The sequence below is a fragment of the Coffea arabica genome, chromosome 2e, assembly GCF_036785885.1.
Source record: "Coffea arabica cultivar ET-39 chromosome 2e, Coffea Arabica ET-39 HiFi, whole genome shotgun sequence".
NCBI lineage: Eukaryota > Viridiplantae > Streptophyta > Magnoliopsida > Gentianales > Rubiaceae > Coffea > Coffea arabica.
Genome location: NC_092313.1, coordinates 76,603,908 through 76,623,815, shown reverse-complemented (window position 1 = coordinate 76,623,815; position 19,908 = coordinate 76,603,908). Strand labels below are relative to the sequence as shown.

The 19,908-nt window shown below is 38.7% G+C and overlaps 3 protein-coding genes across 3 annotated transcripts; all 3 read right to left on the bottom strand.

Moving 5' to 3' along the window:
- Positions 1–5,417: 5,417 nt before the first annotated feature.
- LOC113728187 (uncharacterized) lies at positions 5,418–7,737 on the bottom strand. Its single transcript, XM_027252728.2, has one exon. The coding sequence runs from the start codon at positions 7,038–7,040 to the stop codon at positions 5,652–5,654; it is 1,389 nt and encodes a 462-aa protein (XP_027108529.1). The 5' UTR covers positions 7,041–7,737; the 3' UTR covers positions 5,418–5,651.
- Positions 7,738–9,526: 1,789 nt separating this feature from the next.
- LOC113733310 (uncharacterized) lies at positions 9,527–11,423 on the bottom strand. Its single transcript, XM_027259631.2, has 4 exons — positions 11,017–11,423; positions 10,508–10,774; positions 10,138–10,297; positions 9,527–9,936 (listed from the first exon to the last, which is right to left on the bottom strand). The coding sequence occupies exons 1-4, from the start codon at positions 11,281–11,283 to the stop codon at positions 9,758–9,760; spliced, it is 873 nt and encodes a 290-aa protein (XP_027115432.1). The 5' UTR covers positions 11,284–11,423; the 3' UTR covers positions 9,527–9,757.
- A 689-nt stretch (positions 11,424–12,112) lies between these two features.
- Positions 12,113–14,697, bottom strand: LOC113733311 (ras-related protein RABA3-like). Its single transcript, XM_027259633.2, has 2 exons — positions 14,269–14,697; positions 12,113–12,679 (listed from the first exon to the last, which is right to left on the bottom strand). Exons 1-2 carry the CDS (start codon positions 14,553–14,555, stop codon positions 12,217–12,219), a joined length of 750 nt encoding a protein of 249 aa, XP_027115434.1. The 5' UTR covers positions 14,556–14,697; the 3' UTR covers positions 12,113–12,216.
- Between the last annotated feature and the right edge of the window lie 5,211 nt (positions 14,698–19,908).

Here is a 19,908-nt window from a genome sequence, read left to right as displayed (position 1 = left end):
AGACAATCTAGAACTTGTATAGAGACTATGGCTACTTCACTGGAAGGGCACAATGGCGAACAAAATATTCTTACGTCGAACACTAGTTAATGGACGTAACCTACCTAAGTGCATGCTCATATTATTATTATTATTTTTTCTTGTGCTACTTAACAAATATCAATAATCTTATTTTAGTATATGTAGATATTATTCAGCACACCCTGATCGAGATTTTGTTGTAGGTATTTGAATTTGACTGTTAGTGAGATGTCCGGTTGCGCAGCATAGAGCTAAAACCAGTGGAGAAGGACAATGGACTGGAGGGAGGGACCAGAAATGGTGGGCATTGGATCGGGTCCTCAATTTGTTGGCTGTAATAAAGCTAATAGCACTGCGCCTAGTAGTTTGCTTTGGATTCTGTCAAAAAGCCAAGTTGATCTTGATCATGTTTCTCTGTTGTTGCAGGGTCGGGGTAGATGTTCCTATCCAGCAAGCTAGGCAGGGCCTGCGGGTTATCCGCTTAATTTGTTTCCGTGGGTCACATTTGCTCCTCCTTCACTGCAATAGAACCTTTTCCTCGCAAAATCAACAAGGCTTCTTTCTTGAAGCAATAAAAGTACTCCCTAGCTAGCTAGAAAAGCAAACCTTTCCAAGCTAGCTCAATTCTCGATCGTTCTGCATCATATGTCCTGGTAAAGGCTCTTATCTGCTTTCCTCTGCTTTTAGTGCACTTGCAAGGTCATCCTTCAAGCCTTTAGGCTTGTGGAAATTTTAGTGAACGAGAAAAGCTCTAAATTTTTTATTTTTATTTTTTTTTGGGGGAGAGGGAGCGAGGGAGGGTCATATTTCTCTGACACTGAACACAAATACTACTATGAAATTCATATTTCCGTATTGCATGTGGAGGTGGACGCAACTGATGTTATTAAACCATGAAAGCAGAAAAGCGCAAACAACTACGGCAAAGTGAAATGACAGGCTCATGTTAGTACTTTAGTTGATAGGGAAGGAGGATATTCTCTGCTGTCTTTTCTTTCTTTCTTTCTTTTTTATATACCTTTTTTTTTCAGCTTGTTTTTCTTACTCCTGGTACGCTGCATTATTTGCCCATTGTTCTTGAATATCCAACCAAAATATGAGGTAAATGAAGTCCATATGAATAGACACAAATGTTGGGGAAAACATTTGGAAACTTGTCACCATATCAAAGGGATAAAAAGAATGATAAAACGACTGAGCAAGGACGGGTATAATTCATATACTACAAGCAAACGTCTTACATAGAAACAGAATGAAGAAATTAAAAAATAAAAATTGACATGCCTTTCAAGGCACGGGCTGAATTAATAGAGGGAGGCCCAAGAATTTTACAAATCAACTGCCCTCTTTAGAATTTTAAAAATCTTAATTTAATTATGAATTTTAGCCTTGAGAAACAGGTTTAATGTCATATCCTGACCTTCAAATTTGGGAATGTGATAACCAGTGCAGCATTGTTGTCATAGAGTATTAGGAATACATTTACACCCAAAAAATTGGAAAAATTTTTTCCGCAAAAAACTATCATATTGATTACAAGTCTTTGCTGCGAATCGGTATGTAAAAAAAACATTGTGAATACGTTCCAAGCCAAGAGAGACTACAAGCAAATTAAGGACATCAAAATGATTGATAAACGACTAAATGAATAGGTAGCAAGCCAAGAGAGACTACAAGAGAAGCTACAAGGCACAAGGCGTGTTTTTTTGTCGACGGGGAGTTGAGCAGAAATTGGAGCGGAGGTATCCTGCCATGAAGCATATTTGGTTATGTGGCGCGACCCAATCTTTTTCTGGAAAAATATTACTCCACCTCCATTCGTATTGGACAACAGCTCAAGCCTCCAGAGATATCAGAACTTAAAGAAAGATTAGAGCCATATATATCTTTGTGGTGATCAAGCTAGATAAGTCGATATCGTTTCCTTTTGGCACTGCACCAGTTAGAAGCTCTCTACAGCATCTAGACCCATCAGTGATAAGCCAACTACGACGGATAGCCCAACCGTCTCTTTCTTTCTTTTCTTTTTTTTTGAGAAGAAATTATTTTGTTTTGTTGAGAATAGAAAGGGAAAAACAATTTTGTACTAAGAACTCAAAGGGTAGAAAGGAAAAAACAACAAAAGCGAATTAGAAGACGGATAGAGGTGCATGCATTCATGCTGCAAGTGCAATGTTCAGTTCAAAGGATTCTTCCGAAATAGTGGCCTGCATTGCAACTTTTGCTCAATTATCAGTCAGTCAACCCATTAATCATTCCTGTATGATTGGACTTGAGTGTGTGGGTCTTGGAATACATTTGGATTTTGGTTGATAATTTTAGCATTTCCCTCTCATTCCCGAATTTCGATGGGAATGGCGCAGTTCTTTCCCTTCTTCTCGATTCATGTTCTATTGCATCTTTGTTATTGTTAGATTTATCCATATGTAAAAAAAGGATAAACTTCTTGGTTATGAGTTTGAGGAAAACCCCAAAACCTTGAGTTAGTTTTTGAGGCAGGAAGGCCCTGTAATACTGTATCAGAATCCGGTTACAACAACTCCTCGTAGCTCGAATGAAAGGTTGATATACATGTTCTAATGGGATAATTTTAGAAACCTTCTCGAGGTTTGTGGTTATATCACTTACTATTTTTTGGTTTTGAAACATATCACATGCTTCCCCCATTTTTAACTTTTAGTAATATAATTGTCAACCTATTTGAAAATATATTATTAAAGAATTTATTAGTCGATAGAGAGTATACTTTCATTCCAATTTTGCCATTTTCTTGTGAACCATTTTGACTCGAAACAAATCTACTTAATCCCTTAACTTTTGAAAAATAACAAGGTTGAAAGACCTATTAATAATGTTCACATCATTAGTCTACACAAGAAATATAATAAAATTTTAATATTTTAAATAATTTAGAAAACTCATTTATGAGAATTTTACAATAAAGAAAATAACATTTTACACCTTAAAAATACCTCAAATAAGTTTCTAAATGCATGGTTTAAAATTTATCATTTTTAAGTTCTAAAGCCATTGATCTAGACAAAAAAAATTAAAAATTTAAAAAACATGTACACAATTCATAAATCCTTAAATTGATACATCCCCAAGCACTTTTGAATTAAAAAATAAATTTTCTTTAAAGAAACCTTAAATGGGTTTGTAAACATAAACATTTTGTCTTTTTTTTTCTTGGTTTTCAAGCCACCAATCAAAACAAGAAAATCAGAAAATTTTAAAAATTCAAAAAAATTGAGAAAAAAAAACTCTTCAGGTTGACCAAAAAACACTTCATAATAAAGGAATAATCCTTTTGGCTTGAAAACACTATGAATACATTCTTAAAACTAATTTTTAATAACTATTATTATATTGTGTCTATTAAAATTACACATTTGTATGGTTTGCTTTTATGTTTAACCTTTTATTGGATGCTTTCAAAATTAAGTGATAAACTATTCACTTATTATTGAATGTGATATGCACTTAAATGCATTAGATTTAATACTTAACAATTCAATAATTTAATAGATTCAGATTTCAAATTCTAGATTTCAGTTTTATCAAACGCAACTTAGGCGAGATATTAATTGGATGGTACTTCTAGAATCCTTATTTATAAAGTTAAGCGATATCAACTCAGAATTGTAGAATTGAGAGAAGTAGTAAGCACACATAAGAATTTGTGAAAGAGTGACAGCATAATAATCTCTCTCTCTCTCTCTCTCTCTCTCTCTCTCTCTCTCTCTCTCTCTCTCTCTCTCTCTCTCTCTCTCTCTTTTTGTAAATTGACTCATTTTATTAATAAGCAAAATTGAGTGTCATAAGGAACATACAGAGTTCAAAATACATCAGAAAGCTACTATATTCAATACACTATTCACCAATCATCAGCTAATGCAATTATGATGATGTCCAAGTTTCACAACTAAATCCCAATTTGCTCTGTTATACAGCGGACAGCATGGTAATCTTACACCTATAAATTTATTAATATCTTAAACAATAAAAGACTAGCAATACTCAGTGTCCACATATTAAAGAAGAGAAAACTTGAACAATGCCAAATTTATGATGCAATAAATCTGGTGAACAAGGATCAAGTTATTCCCAAATAAATTCCCAACTCCTCAATAAGAAAAATATGGAATAATTTTTTCCTACACAGTCACACTCAACATAAATTTCTAGCATCTACAACTTGTAAGGGAGTAATAGTCCTTGTTTCTTTTTAGTAACTGGTTTTTAATTGTGATCGAGCTAAGGTTTATGCCCCCTCTTCAATTTTATTTTTAATTATTATTAATAAAATTTAGGACTGGCATCTCTCCCCCGTATACAGGATTTGCCAAGAAAAAAAAAGTTTCTACCCTTGATTTACTTCTTTTATGAATAATTTTTTGAGCAAATCTTGTATATACTAGTAGTGTATATACTGTCATGGTTAGGCAAATGTCACATAATTAAAATTTATATTTGAAATTAAAATTCAGTATATGTGATATTCATCAAAATGTAATAATGTATACACTACTGTTGGTGTAGAGGAGATTAATCTTTTTTTTTTTTTAATATGACAAAAGAAAGGGCAGGACACTAAACTTGATCCAAGAACCTTATGATTACATTATTAACGCTTTTAAAACTCAAAAGTTGAGTTGGGGTCTGGTGGGGTATCCAACATTGTTGGCGTGTTCCGGACTGTCCCCTGTTCCTATTGGCCCAACTGCACAAGTTACTAAAAGCCCAAGGCGTCATAGAAATCGGCCCTCGAATTAGTTCAAGGGAGAAACATTACTCTGCTTGTGGATGCGCGCGTATATATATATATATATATATATATATATATATATATATATGAGCAAATTACTTAGGTAGTTATTGAACTTTTCGAATGTTAAGATTTGATTACTCAACTATTAATGATATGTTTTTATCTACTGAACTATCAAACTTATAAATTTTGGGTAATTTTACTCTAATCTCACTGTCTAGTGGTTTTTCGGATAATTTGCTATATATATACATATATATGACTTTGGATGTTTGATGATATTGAGGCAATGGCAAAAACTTGGGTTGACTTGATTTTGTAATAGTGTGGCAAAATTTGGGCCACACTCTACAAGATCAGGTGTTGAAAAATTTGGGCCGCTGAATCTACGCTAAACACCGTGTAATGACTTCAATTTCACAAAACGGGCCGCAAACAGAAGGACCAAACCCAAGAAAGAAGAAAACGTGGAATCACTTTTTTCGGTTTCTACCTTCTGAAATCAAAAAAGGTACTCCCATTAATTAACGAGAAAAGAAAGCATAGATTTAATTGCCAGATCCAATCCAATCCTTCCAAAAAATAAAAAAATTGCCAGATCCAAAAAGAAAAGAGGAGAAGCAAGTAAAACGGGGAGATGAAATTATTCGTTGATAATGGAATCAAGAAGATGCACGCTCAAAGTTTTCAAGTACAACATTATGACAGACCGGAAGAGGTTGCAGAAAAGTGCAACAATTATTAGCGAGCCAGGCCCCAGCCGCTTTAAGATTTAAATAAAATACCACGAATCATGCAACCAAATATAAATACGCATAACTTCCTATGCTCCCTTGATCATTCAGGCACTGTGCCTAGACTAGTCACGATGAACATTATAATGGCCGGCGTCCTGCTGGTGGTGGTGGCCATTGCCCTTCCTAGATACCGAGAGATGGACTCCAGGATCACGGTTGCCGTAGGTGCAGTTGTAGACAATGGAATTGTTGACTCCCTGGACGTTACTGTTCACAAAGGCGTCCACTGGGGGCTGTGGAGCTGCCACTAATTTGCTCCTTCCCATTTCGCCTCTTCCATTCTTTATCCCACCGTCATCAGAATGCCTGCCGTCCTCCTCCTCCTTCTCATGGCTTCCCAATTTCTGGCCATTTTTACCCCAGAAATGTTGCCCAGAATCGTACTTCTTGCGGGAAGCTCCTGGGCTCAATTCCATAACAGCTCCTTTGTTGTCACCTGCAAGTGTTACGACTCTCATACCAAGCTCTGGTGAAGAAACAGCTGATTTATTATTATGATTCTTTTTATCCTTGTAAGTCGTCATTGCTCCTTTGTCTTTCTTAACTTGTCTCTCTTTCCCCCCGGAGGAGGGGGAGGACGACGACTTCGTGGGATCGATCTTTGGCGCCTTTTCATGATTGGTATCATCTTGCGTTAGCACTGTTTTCTGCACAGCTTCTGGGGGTATTGGTTCCAGATCATAATCATGACTGAGTTGCGGCGGAGGCAGTGTTAATGGAGATGGAGAAGGTTTCACAATGGTGGATTGAGCGTGATTAGGAGGAGGTGTACTGCTTTTCACCCTCGGGCTGGGTGCAGCACGAGGTCTTGCGGCGGTGGCTGCAACTGGAGAAGGTGGTGGAGGGACTGGTGCTGGTGCTGCAGTGGGAGGGCCTGAATAGAGCAATGTTTTTGGAGCAGGAGAGGCTGGCAATGCTATTGTTGAAGAGGGCGGTGATGGGGGTTTAGTTTTTGGGGATGCTGATAAAGATGGAGAGGATACAACTGGACGTGCAGCCGAAGACGTTTCCGCTGATGCAGTTTTGATTATTGGAGATGCTGGTGGCGACGAAGATCCAGGTTTAGGAGGGGGTGCAACAGGCGACCTAGTTATGGAGGGGGTAGGGGATTTTGGAGGCGTGGGGGAGGGGCTTGGAGCCGGAGGTGTTGGCGGTGGTCGTGGCGATGGTGGAGGTGCTCTAGTAGTGGAGATCTGAGGGGAGCTTGGGGTTGTAGGGGTTACAGAAGGGGGTGAAGCAACAGGCAAATTCGGTGGAGCAGGTGGCAGAGGCCGAGGCAGAGCTACAGGGGGCCTGAAGGGTGCAATAGGAGGTGGGGCTTGCAGTGAAGGTGTTGGAGCAGGGGGACGTGCAAGAGGCGGTGGTGGTGCAGGTGCAGGTGCAGGTGGAGGTGCTGGGCGCATTATGTTAGCCAAACGGAACCATGGCCGAGGCTGCTGTTGGGTAGACATTTTGGTCTTTACCTGAAATAAAAATGAATCAGGCGGGGCGGTAGGAGTAGGATGCTAGGAAGGAAGGAAGGAAGGAGCAGTATAGTAAGCACTGCGTATTCTGGTCGGGAGTACTATTCGAGTGTCAGCCTGCCCTGCATGCTTGACACTACTCACTACCAAAGGAATTAATGAATTGGGTGAACACGAGCAGTTAAAAGTTCTGATGCACACTCATTTATTTATACTGACGTTCAGCAACTAGCAATTTGTGAAGCGGCGGGTAAAGCGAGACAAATCAACAAGCGTGCATCAATGCGGTGATCCATCGTCAGGGTGGGAAGACAAGAAGAAAGGCATCTGATGCAGCTAGCTGGGGGACTCCGGAGGGATCACCATTCACCAAAAAGAATTAAAGAACCAAGCCTTACAAGAAAAGGCAACGTCGCTTTTGGGCCCATGACGGTCTCAGTCTGATCAGCAGATATTCGGCTCCCTTCTAAGATCACGTTGAAGCTTCAAGCAAATAAACATTTTCGAAACCTTTGTAACGTTGAAGTAAAGGTGTAAATTTGTGGAAGAAGAAAGTAAAGTCCGTTCAGCATCTGTCTCCTCGGGATTAAGCTGTTGTCTGCAGCAACTTGTGCTGCTATTTGCGGCTCATACGCACCAACTGCTGCAGCAACAGTGGTGCGGTGCATATCTGGATGCAGTTCCAGCGCCAGTGCCAGTGCCAGTGCGCTGCTGCTGGCGGACGAATATTTAAGTACTTAAACCGATTACTTTCATGACTTTGCTTTGCATATTGCGCCGTATTATCTTTTGAGTTTCCTAACGAGCACAAAAAGGGACTATTAAGGAAACGCCTTTTTTTTTTTGGCATTGAGATTCCTAAATTCACAATCACTAAACGCCTTTCCCGGACCATTGAACCACAATTCTGTCTCTATCTTTGACTTTGCTTGTTGAGAATGTATGGTGCGATGCCAATTGCCATGCAATCTTCTTCCTTTTTCCTTCGGCTTGGTCCCATTTCTGGGCTTTTCAAGATGCCCCTCAAGAGGGATTCCTCTACCATCCCATCATCTCTACCTTCCTGAAGGGACTACTACTTTTTGCCTTTTTAATGCAGTTATCTCTTTTTGTTTCTGTCGTCTCATTTGGCAATGGTATCACGAATTATTGATTAGTAACTGAATGAAATTTGATTTATTTGTTATGCCGACGTGCTTTCTTCCCTTGTCAGTTTCTTTGATGCCCTCCTAGTCCTAGCCAGCCATTAGCCAATGCAAGGCCAAGAATATTGTACGACTGAAGAGGCTAACCTCTTGAAGACAGATGCTGCGTTCAGCACTTCGGGTGCATTCTTTTACCTGAGAAGGCAACCGTTGTAAAAATTGCATACAGGACATTTCATAAATCAAGTTTATTTAGCAAGAGAATATCATCCAAATACTAACCCTTTTCCTCGTTATTACCATATCTTTTACAAATCCGTGTGACGGATGGATTGGGTTCAGCTCTTTACGGCCTAAAACTCTTTTTGTTTCTTTTCTTTTTAATTATGGACCTAGTACAGTAGGTGCAGAAATTCTTGTTCAAACTTCCAAGCCCCCATGTCCTCACCTCGCTCCCTACCCTTCCAATCTTATTTACTTTTCTCCTGATCTTATTGATAAAACAAAAATCATTTGTGCATCACCATTAGCTGGTAAGGTGGATCGAGGCCTGTAGCTTGACAGCAAATTCAAACAGCACATGCAATTTAAATCCTCATTCAACCAACCATTCTACGCTGTCCTACAATCTTCTTGTACATATATGCATACTATCAGTACTACTCGATGAGAAATGTGTATGGAGAGCAAGCTTTGTTATTCAGCTCTCAGATACTTCAATTTGTAGACCATCTATTGCGGCCTGCAAACACTAAAACTACGGAGGGCACAGTTCCTTTTTCATTCTAGGAGGAAGGAGCTGTCAGACTGGTTGATTATAGTATTAACAGCTTTCGGTTTTATCTTATACCGTTTCATTCCAAAGCCAAATTCTAACAACCTGAATCGCATCACGTCAGAATTTCTTGTACCATAGGAATTAGTTGTTGTAATATCTCCTGTCCTCCTCCTTTTGTACTTTGATAGTAGGGGTTTGTATGCTCAACCGCAACATCAAGCGCAAATCCGTTGCTGCTAAAACAATAGGATAGAGTTGCGATCAGATGGAGATTAATCATTGCCTTGCCAAGTCAGCTCCAGTTTCTCAGCATAGCTTGATTAACATGGAGATTAATCACCCATCTGTCTAACATTCTCTGGTTTCACAAAACTTTCCAGAGAATATGAGGTTGCGATCAGATGATAGCTACAAAATCATACCAGCTTTCTTTTGATAACATGTATTCCAATTAAGGAAACACCAAGTGAGTCAAACTGGATGAGAGTTGGAGGACTCCTCCAGTCGATAAGAGAGCAAGACTAGTTCAATCAAACAGTTGGAGCTTGAGATGACAAACTGATTGCTTGATTTACACTATGCATCCAGTTCAAAGGATGACACTTACTGAGAAGCAAAATCCCAACTCGAAGCATTCATTTTTATAGACCGAATCATATACTACTAGAAGACTTCACTCCTAATAACGTCAACATACCTGAATTGGAATAACATTAGATTATATGGGCATATAAGTTGCGATACTAGATGGTGCTAGATATAACTCAGCAAGACCAAATAGTTCAAGGCCAGTTGGTGAACTCAACCGTTCTGAAGAGAATGTCAATTCCAGTGGGAATCTGCCAAATGAAGAGGATAACATTTAGGGAGTTGAGCGCAATATGAAGATTTCTGGCAGTTTCGTTCCCCTTCTGCATTGCAGGTACAAGGGATGCAGCTGCTGCCCATAGCACAGTTATCCCTATTGCAAGACAAAATCAAAACCCAAAGAGCTCAACTCTTGCAGCAGGAAACTTTTGAGCAAGTGCCCAGAAATGAAAAAAAAAAAAAAAGGGTAAAGAGTGAAAGAATATGTTTTATCTGCACGAAAGCGCAAAGTTGAAGCTTTTTTTTTTTTTTTTGGGCAATTTACACCAAGTAGAAGATAGGTCACCGTTTTTACCTGCCCCTGCAAATAAATGGGGTCCCGGAAATAGCTTTCCAGTCCGAAACCAGGTGTTGACTGCTCCAAAAACCGACCCAAACACCCCAAATCCGAGTAGAAGGGAACCAGCATCGTAGTGCTTATCCCTGTATTGGCCTTTAATCAACTGCTTCCTTTCCTGAATTCAGAAAATGAATATTAATTAATACTATTTCCAATGACAAGCGAGTTGGCCCTTTGGTCGGTAGTCGTATCGCATATACTATACGCTTTGTGGTTTAGTAATCATACGATGACTAAATTGTGTGCGTGTGTGTGTTTCTTTAAAATAAATAAATAAATAAAGAGAAGAAAGGGTTGGTGGGAGGCAGTAGTGTTTTTGATGGACCTCGGTGAGTTGCTGAATTTGGAGCTCAACAGGGGACGGCTGCGGGGGTTGAGGAGGAGGGGTGCCAGCCGGGGAGACTGGAACCTGCTGCACTTGCTTCTTGAGCTCGTTAATCTCAGTTTGTATGGTGCGGACTCGGCGCCATTGCCAGCCAAGATAACCGGCGTATAAGGTGTAAAGAAACAAACTAGCCATGACAAGGGGATGAACGAGAGCCATTGTCCTCCCTTCAAGAAGTCCAAAGTTCCCGTCAACTGCAACTGCATCCTGCAGTTCAACCCTCATCAAAGTCAGTTCAAGAAATGCTACCAAATTTGAAATTAATTACTACTGCAACAATTGTACTCCCTCCACTAGTATGCAGGTAAGCAGTAAACTCCTTCATTGTTTTTTTTTTTGGGGGGGTTTAAATCCATAAAATATAAAAGAAACGAATAAACTGATTGTAGCGCCGCCAATTCCTATAGCCAAATGAAATCTGAAAGTTGTTTTAAATTGGGCTTACATGCCTTGGGGTCAAGAAAGAAAGGGAATGCAATTGGGAGGAGAGGAAGGGCAGCTGATTTTAAAGTAGAAATAACAGTTTGATGCAGGAGTTTTTGCGGGGAATGTTGTTGTTGAGAGAGTTGTGATGTTGTATTAGTAGTAGAAGTAGTGGTAATTGGGTCGGTGGCTGTGAGGGTGAATCTCAAGGAGAATGATGGTCGGTGGTGGTGGCGGTGGTTTGGTGCAGGAGGAAGCAGAGGGAGTTGAAGGAAGCAGAGTGTGGCTGCCATTCCCCAACGCCGGCCGGCCCCCAAATGCTGCTATTTGCCAGAGACCACTTCAATGCTAGAGCAGGAGACAAGAACGCAGAGGAGAAAGGATCCGTTCCGGAAGGGAGTGAGCGATCCACAGCACGACAGCACCACCATCATCCATATCCATAGATAAGCCACTACTCTTTTGCTATTGGCTGCCCAGCCAGACCCCCGCAGTTTGGTTGTAGCAGGCCCGCTCCTTTGGGTTTTCCCTGGGATTTGGGCCGATTTCTTGTCCTTATCTTTTTTTTTTTTTTTGTCAAACTCGACAGAGTGACTTTTGTAAATACGTAAAGTTACTCCACATAAACCATCAAAAGCGGGCAACTCTTGTCCTTATCGTATGGGTGTGAATTTGATTTGGATGAATGACATGACATCTAAGAGACAGTCAAATGAACGATAATAACTTTGCAAAGCAATTTGTATCATGACATTGACTTTCCAGTCATATTGCAGGGAGTTGAATAACGATTTGGCGGCCCATTTCATTCAACATGTATGTATTAGGACCGACCGATAGCAATTAATGGCCCAAATTGGCCTATATCAAATTTGACTTGAACAAGATGATTGCAAAATTAAAGTACGTCCTATATTGCAGCAAGCAAGCAGAGCAACTTTAAGTATGAAATTCTGGGTTCAAGCTTCTCGTTTATATATATATCAGCTGTGTTCTGAGCATAATTAATTATATGCGAGGTTCTAATTTTAATCGAGATCCCTTGACAGGCGGCTCGGCCGCAAGTGCAACGGAACACTTGAATAATCAACTACAGAAAGAACACTTGAAACGATCGAGCAATGCATCAAATGATCTCTCCTTTTCCCTCCAATATTCCCTTGTGAAGTAGTAGCAGTAGTAGAATCAATATACACAGACAGTTAAGTACAGCAACATGAAATTATTTAGCAAGAGCAAGAGGACGATTTCTTCATCTCACTGACTTCAAATTCTGCACTAGAAATGACATCAATTTTCAAACCCTTGAAGGAACCTTGGTCGGTGGCATTGGCTCTGATTCCACCGGCGCCGCGGCTATCCAAACACTTCTTGGACACCGCGTTGTGTATCTCCTCGAGGAGCTTAAAGAATGCAGCGTCCACATTGTCACCGTTGAGTGCTGATGTCTCAAAGAATAACAGGCCCTGGTTTTCTGCGAACTCCACGGCGTCCTCCGCCGGCACGGTCCTCAAGTCCACGAGATCAGCTTTGTTTCCGACCAGCACGATGACGATGGAGTTATCTGCATGAGCCCTCAGTTCCTCCACCCATCTGGCTACATGATCAAATGACTGCCTTTTGGTAATGTCGTACACCAACATGGCCCCCAGCGCACCTCTGTAGTATGCACTCGTCACAGCTCGGTACCTGCAGTGTAGTGTAAATACTTACTATTGATTCAACTTCCTTCCCCGCTATTTAATTTACTTATACTGTGTTAATCTCTCGCTGCATTCGTCTATTGTTCAACTTCCATGAAAGCAGTATCCTCCACACAAGTTATACGTTCTTGATGGTTGATAAATGAGAGCGAAACCACCTTAATTAATTGCCAATTGCAAAGCACTGTCATCTCATGTAGTACTAGTAGTTGATTTTATAAAAATGGTTGTTGAAAGCATATAAGACTTCTCATAAGTAATAACTTCGTTAAGAAAGCAACCTAAATAATCAATTGCAGGGGTCTTTAAAAGAAAAAGGAAGCTGCAATCACAATCCACAAGCAACCTAGGACTTCTTTTGATTGATTTTCTAGCTTTTCTGAAGCAACTTAGAGTATGATGCTCGTGGATAAACTAATAATCACTATAGTTTAAGGGGGTAAAACGATAATAACAATATAGTGGCATTATAAGAGAGAATGATATTTTTGTCCAAAATTTGTCAAACTGAGTTGATTTAACTATGGACGATAAAGTGACTAGTAAATTGAAAGCGGCACTGGTATCATAGTTTGAGTGGGTAAATTGATAATAACATGGTGATTTAATAAGGGGGTAAAGTGATAACAACCCATAAAACTATAGACTTTGAATGGCTTTCCATATCCCAACGTCTGGCATTCTTTGTTGCGTCAACAAAATAGCAGCTTTGATTGTTTGTTTTTCAGTAAAGAGGATATTATCAGATTATTTTTCTTTGTTTGGTAAAAGTTAAATTTTCATTGACATTGGAAATTGGGACAAGTAAAAATCTCTTGAGACAAATATGCAATCCATTGCATGTATGCTGTTTCACAGGTGAAACAAAATTTTCTTGTTTTCTTAGTTGGAGTGGAGATTGGGATAAAAGTATGCATTTCTCTAGAGAGCTCCAAACATATTATTATGTTGCACAGCAAAATGATTGAGGTTTGAGAGGGGGGAGGAATAAAATAGCGTTCTCGCGAGATTTAAAGTAAAGAAACAAACGCTCGAAATAAAATAAGCTGGTTTCTACTTTCTACCAGCAGCATATGATTTCACTGCTACGCTAGCTAGGATGTAGGATGAGATGCATGGTGAGCAATAATGGAGGCCAACCAATTTATGTACAGCCGTGGAGTCAATAATGTTGGCGAGTTAGGTGAAGGAGCAATTGGGATTTTTGTACAGAAAGCTTTTCTGTGACTAGTTGGATTCATAATTCTCATTTTGGGACCCAACTTTGGCTGGATTTATTTTAGTCGATTCACGCATTCATATATGTGCACATGTATAAGCTTGCTATATTACTACTCACCACAACATATGATACTATATACAATTTTCCAGGGACATCACCAGCCATGATTTTGAATCCACAAGGAAGAAAACTACTACTACTCAGTAACCAAATCTTAATAAAAATATACTAACAGAGAAAAAATATGCTCTGTATCATAGCATAAAGCCATAAACTTGAAGTGATGATCATAGAAACAGAGAGATGAGAGAGGACTGTTAATTACATGTGGAGGGTAGGTAGTGATGGGGTACCTTTCTTGGCCAGCAGTATCCCAGATCTGGGCCTTGACGACTTTGGAGTTGATGTTGACAGTCCTGGTCTGGAACTCGACTCCAATGGTGGATTTGGAATCGAAGCAGAACTCATTCTTGGTAAACCTGGACAGTATCTGAGACTTGCCCACCGCAGAGTCTCCGATCACCACCACCTTGAACACATAGTCTACCTTTTCATTGATCTGATCTCCAACATTGTCGTCCTTCTTCACATGATCATGGCCACCCCTGCTACCTTCCGCGCCATTCTTCACCTCTTCCATTTTTCCCAATTCGCCTCTGCCGCACAGGACTCAACTGCAGTGGCAAGTCCTAATCAAGAGAGAGGCTGATGGACAAAATTAAGCTAGCTTCTGATCGAGTATTATATATATTTATATACGGAGTACCGTCTACTCGCTGGTCTTTTTTGCAGCGACTGCTAAGTGCTACCTACAATTATCTGAGCTTGGACGACAAGTACTGAGCCTGGTCACTATTGATCTCCGATCCTGGAGGAGGAGGAGGGGGTCAAGCTAGAACAAGTGAAGGTGAAGAAAGCTCTTTTATATGATGGACAATGAGCAAACTGACTTGAGAGTGAGTTTGGTAAGTTTCCATCATTATTATTAGTTGGAAAATGCACGTACGTGCCCAACCCACAAATAGCATGTGGGAGGAGGAGGATCAGAAGATAAATGATTGTCGTGATGCTGCTGTTTCTGTGTATCTTCTATCTAATAATAATAGAACTCCCAAAACTTCCTATTGATCAGTGCCCGGTGGCATATGGTAGTATTAGTACTAGGCTACTACTCTTTCTCTTATGGAGGGAATTAATTAAAAGTCGGGAGTTGGGAGTTGGGAGAAAGCATAAAGCAATGCATGGCCAAAGAGAAGAAGTACTACTACGCTACAACTACCTTTAAGTCCTTGACTAGGGACATATCCATGCCCTACGAGGCTGAAAAGTCGATTCGCTGTTACTTTGTGTATGGTAGGGAGCCCTACCTTAATTCCAGGCGAAATGCAAGGGAAAAATGATCATACCATAAAAGTACTCGCTCACACTAGATGTTATCATTCATGGATGGGGCTGTGCCCCCAAACATGTTCATGTTCACCTCATCTTTATCATTATTGAAGTTTAAAAAAAGAAGAAAGAAAGAAAGAGAGGTTGGTCGTCCACCAAGACCAGACATGGGACAGCCTGAGATGGACCCCCTTCTACTACTCTTTCCTTAAAGGGAGCCCTCTGGGATTGTTTTCTCGGGGTCCATCTTTATGCTACTCCATCTGCATACAAACGAGCTTGGAGGGAAAATCAAATACTCCAGTAGCAATGGCCAGTCAAAACGATCTGGTGATATTTATGCCTTTTTAGATTCATAAGCATTTGTTAGGCCTCTGGTTACAAGTACAATATACTCTATATATATATATATATATGTCTTTTTAGGTCAGTCGATATGTAATATGTGCATATAGCAACTCTGTTTACTAGTATCAGATCTCATCGCAAGTCTCTTTGATTATTAAAACATTCCACATTCGTCATGGCCGCTTGAAATAATTTTCTTAAAAGTCACTGTTTCACAAAATGTGCTGAGACGGCCAGCAACCTTTGCACGCCTGCAAGGCAAGAACCGAGAAAAACATGCATTGTAGCACCAGGGAAAGCTAACAAGATTCGTTTCCCTTTCACACATTTTGCCGTCTGTGAATAAATTTCAACAAATCGGATTCAGTAGGAATTTGAACTCCCTTATCACATTCTCAGGCTGCAATTCCTTTAGTCTAAATCCGTGTTACCATTCTTCTGAAGAACTACATACTAATATCCTTCTTGCCTTCAATCTCTCTGTCTCGATCTCTGGTTGTAACAACTAACAAGATGAGCTTTTTTGTTTCTGTCACCCCCTCTGTTTCTGATTAAAATGATTAATTGAGCCCTCGGTTGGTGCTCGTAGACGCTTTCAGTCCCATACCCTTGTAAGAGGTGCCAGGTACATAGGCTCCTCCCATAGCCCCTTTCCAAATGAACCTAAAACTGGTCTAGCACTGTTGCCCTAGCTAAGACTATTTTGGTGAGAAGATCACACTACTGCCGTCCATTTCACCCAAATTTAAATTCTGTGATCGTTCTATGCTGGATGTCCTCCATCCCCGCAGCTCACGAGATGTGTCATCCTCAAGTCTTGGATGTGATCATTTTGCAAGTATCTTCAGATTATCCGGACAAGTAATCCTTCCTCTTTGCTCCCTCAGTAAAGAAAGTGTTACTACTAGGCTTATAGAAAAGTTCTGTTCTTGTACGATTTTCTTCGTAATCCATGACATAATTAATAGTGGTAGACTTTGTTGTCTAATCCAAGGGCTGGGGAACAGAATATTTATTTTTTTTTATTTAAAAAAAATATTAGATTATATTTATTTTTCAATAAAGTTAATTAATTTTTTACAAATTATGTGTGGAAAAAAAATCAAAACCATTGAAGCTGGACGGAGGGAACAGAGAATTTTGTGGGTATACGAGTATGACCGTTGTTGTGGCTTTCTGCCTTGGTAAAACGCGGTTGGACGCTGTTATTAGCGGTTCGTTCGGACTTTGGACGTGATCAACTGACCATGGTAGGGTGAGTGCGGGGCCATGACTGAGGAGAGGGGTATTTTTCTGGGCAAAAACTTGGACAGATCTAGTTTTATAGATCATGTGATTCAAATTTTATCATACTATCAGTTCATGAATTGGCGAGATGATGCGGCAAAATTTGGACTACTAGCGGGTCTACTCAAGTATTTGCCATTTTCCTGTTTTTGCAGTGTTTAAAAGAGTTGAAAAGTATGTGCCCAGTAACCAAGGCGCGTTTGCTGGGCTGTGTACTAAGAAATTCGTGGTTTGATAGCATTAAACAGGGGAGATAATTGCACTTTTGCTCCCAAATGTTTAGAACATGAATGCTTTTGGTTCCTAAAGCTTTAAAGAAAGTAAATGTAGTCTCAAATATTTTAATCTCTAAGCACATTTAGTCCTATTTATTGACACCTGCTGGAATCTTGTTTAGTGTTTAGTCCAGAAGTGTAAAAATTCGGTTGACTCAAAAAAAAGTAAGTTAAGGACTAATTACTCTCATAACTAGCATATGAGTTGTTAGTCATCTTTTATTACAGTTTAAGGCTAGCAATATTTTATTAATTTTTATTAATAAAATATTGTTATACATAAAAATTAATAAAAATATTTTATTAATTTTTTATATTATTGGAAACTCTGGCGATGAACATTGAAATTCGATCAAAACTTAAGTTAATTCGTCAAATATAACTTGAAATGATCATGTAAATGGTACTCCAATTGAATTACATCTCTCAAAAATCTAGAGTTTGAAAAGTGTATTAAATTATTTCAACTTTATATTATTGCATAAAAATAAAAGGGACTTAATTTCAAAAACAGAAAAAATATTTAAAATTGTTATAATATATTTGCACACGACACTCAACTCATAAACAATCTTTCATCAGTATGACCGTCCCTGCACGGTTGAGGGCCAAGATTGGCCCTCAAAATTTTGTGAGGCTGAGATTACACCATGTAACTCGATTTCCGCGCCAAGTGTGGGACCCACCACTATCTGTTGTGAAAATACATCCTGTGAAAAAAAAGTTACACGATGTACAAAGAAAGTTACATGGTGTTGATAATGACCAAAATTGACTTCCTACCCAAACCTCTCCTGCATTTTCCACTATCACAGGTTTAACCCCTTTTATTGGTAAATATACCGTTAGTCTAACCACGAGGACTTTCTTTTAGTAGTTTTAAGATCAAATTTTTTTTCCTAATTTTTATAAACAATTAATGTGCAAATAGAATAGTCAAAATCTGAGACAATCTTATCAAAAACAAGACCTTTATAGGTTGTAGATTAGGAGTTCAAACTCAGTACTCTATAGTTAAAATAATTCATTTATATAACCCATTCAAGTTTCTCCTTTCCATTAGACTAAGATATATATAGTTGCTTTTGTTTGTTAAAAAAATTGCAAAACAAAGACAAAAAAAAAAAGAAGGACAAGTGACCAACTTCAGAAGTTTGAGTGTGATTACTAGGCCTTGCTTGGATTGAAGGTTTTCGTCGGAAAATATTATCGTTTTCCGTGATCACATTTCCCTATCACCTTTTTCCCTCACATATATCAAATCGCTACAGTAATTTTTCCATGAAAAATGACGGAAAATGCAATCCAAACACAACCTTAGCTTTTAGTTAATTGACATTTAGATGGCATGAGAAATAGACCAATCCCATGAAGATTATTCAGACACTCCTTTTATTTTCTACACTACTGTTAAGAGGTAAGAATCACTTTATAGTTTTGGAGAATTTTAGACTATTTTCTCAAATTGTTTCCCTCAATGATAGCAGTGATTCATATTTTAAATAATTCAAATTATTGTTAAATGTACGTATTTTACAATCTAACAGTAACTTTAATTTGAGAATATAAAACCAAAAAAATAGGAGAGCCTTCCATATTTTTTATGAGCATTTATGCGTCCTTTGTACATGCTTATCATTTGATCTATCAAATACTTAAAAAGAGGGGCTGTCTTCCTTCTAACTCTTTATACAAGTCAATTCGATTCTCTCTTCCCTGTAGTTACTCCCATATCTCAATCCAACTATTAATATAAAAAAAAAAAAAAAAAGCTTTATAAAAGAAGCAAGACAAAGTAGTACTAATCCATAATTTGCAGAGTTTCATATAAGTAGGAAAATTCGTCATTTTCATCCTTAAAACTTTTTTACTATCAATTTATACAACTCTATTCGATTTTTTTTCTCTCTCTCTCTCTCTCGCTCTCCCGTAGTTTCTCCCATATCTCAATCCGACTATTAATATTTAAAAAAAAAAAAACTTTATGAAAGAAGCGAAACAAAGTAATACTAATTCATAATTCGTCATTTTTGTTCTTAAAACTTTTTCACTAGAACCAATTTAGTCCATAATAATTTTGTTGACTATTGCAGTCCTTCAAGTTTTATTTAGTGTCCAATCAAATCCTTTTGTGGCGGGGCTACGTATTTCGATATTTCCGTCACAAAAAGTAGGGGTATTATATATAGCTCCGTAAAAATTAAGAATATAAAAATAATGAACTAAGTTGGGGAGAAAAATCAAAGCTTCATTAAAATGGGGTGAAAATAAAAATTAACAATTTTTCAGACATCCCTGCAACAAAGCTTCTTCTTCCATTGATCTCTATTTCAGGCCTGTGGGCTAGCCGAAATTTTCCCACTTCTTCCCAGAAACAATGTCCAACGAACACGCCGTGCGATTTCCCTTGGTTGGAAGTGCAATGCTATTGTCACTGTTCTTACTTTTTTAAGGCCCCTTCGAAAGACTTCAAAGTTTCTGATTTCTTTTCGCAAATGATTGCTGCTATTTGCCCGGGAAGAAAATGGTGGTTGTAAACACTACCTACGCCATCCAAAAGATTTTGAAGTTTTTTGGATATTTTGAGATTATTGTAGTTAAAATTTTTTTAAAATTTGCTGCGGATAAACTTGACAAAAAATTTCGCTTCCGGTCATAGTTTAGAAGTTAAGAAGTGTTGGATACGGATTCGGA

Bases quoted from the DNA above. Each gene is read 5' to 3' on its own strand.
- LOC113733310 (XM_027259631.2), bottom strand. From the start codon at position 11,283: ATGGCAGCCACACTCTGCTTCCTTCAACTCCCTCTGCTTCCTCCTGCA. The intron at 10,775-11,016 runs GCATGTAAGCCC...GTTGAACTGCAG, and splicing joins CTTTCTTTCTTGACCCCAAG to GATGCAGTTGCAGTTGACGG. The intron at 10,298-10,507 runs GTCCATCAAAAA...TTCTGAATTCAG, and splicing joins AAATTCAGCAACTCACCGAG to GAAAGGAAGCAGTTGATTAA.
- LOC113728187 (XM_027252728.2), bottom strand. From the start codon at position 7,040: ATGTCTACCCAACAGCAGCCTCGGCCATGGTTCCGTTTGGCTAACATA.
- LOC113733311 (XM_027259633.2), bottom strand. From the start codon at position 14,555: ATGGAAGAGGTGAAGAATGGCGCGGAAGGTAGCAGGGGTGGCCATGAT. The intron at 12,680-14,268 runs GTACCCCATCAC...ACTACACTGCAG, and splicing joins GATACTGCTGGCCAAGAAAG to GTACCGAGCTGTGACGAGTG.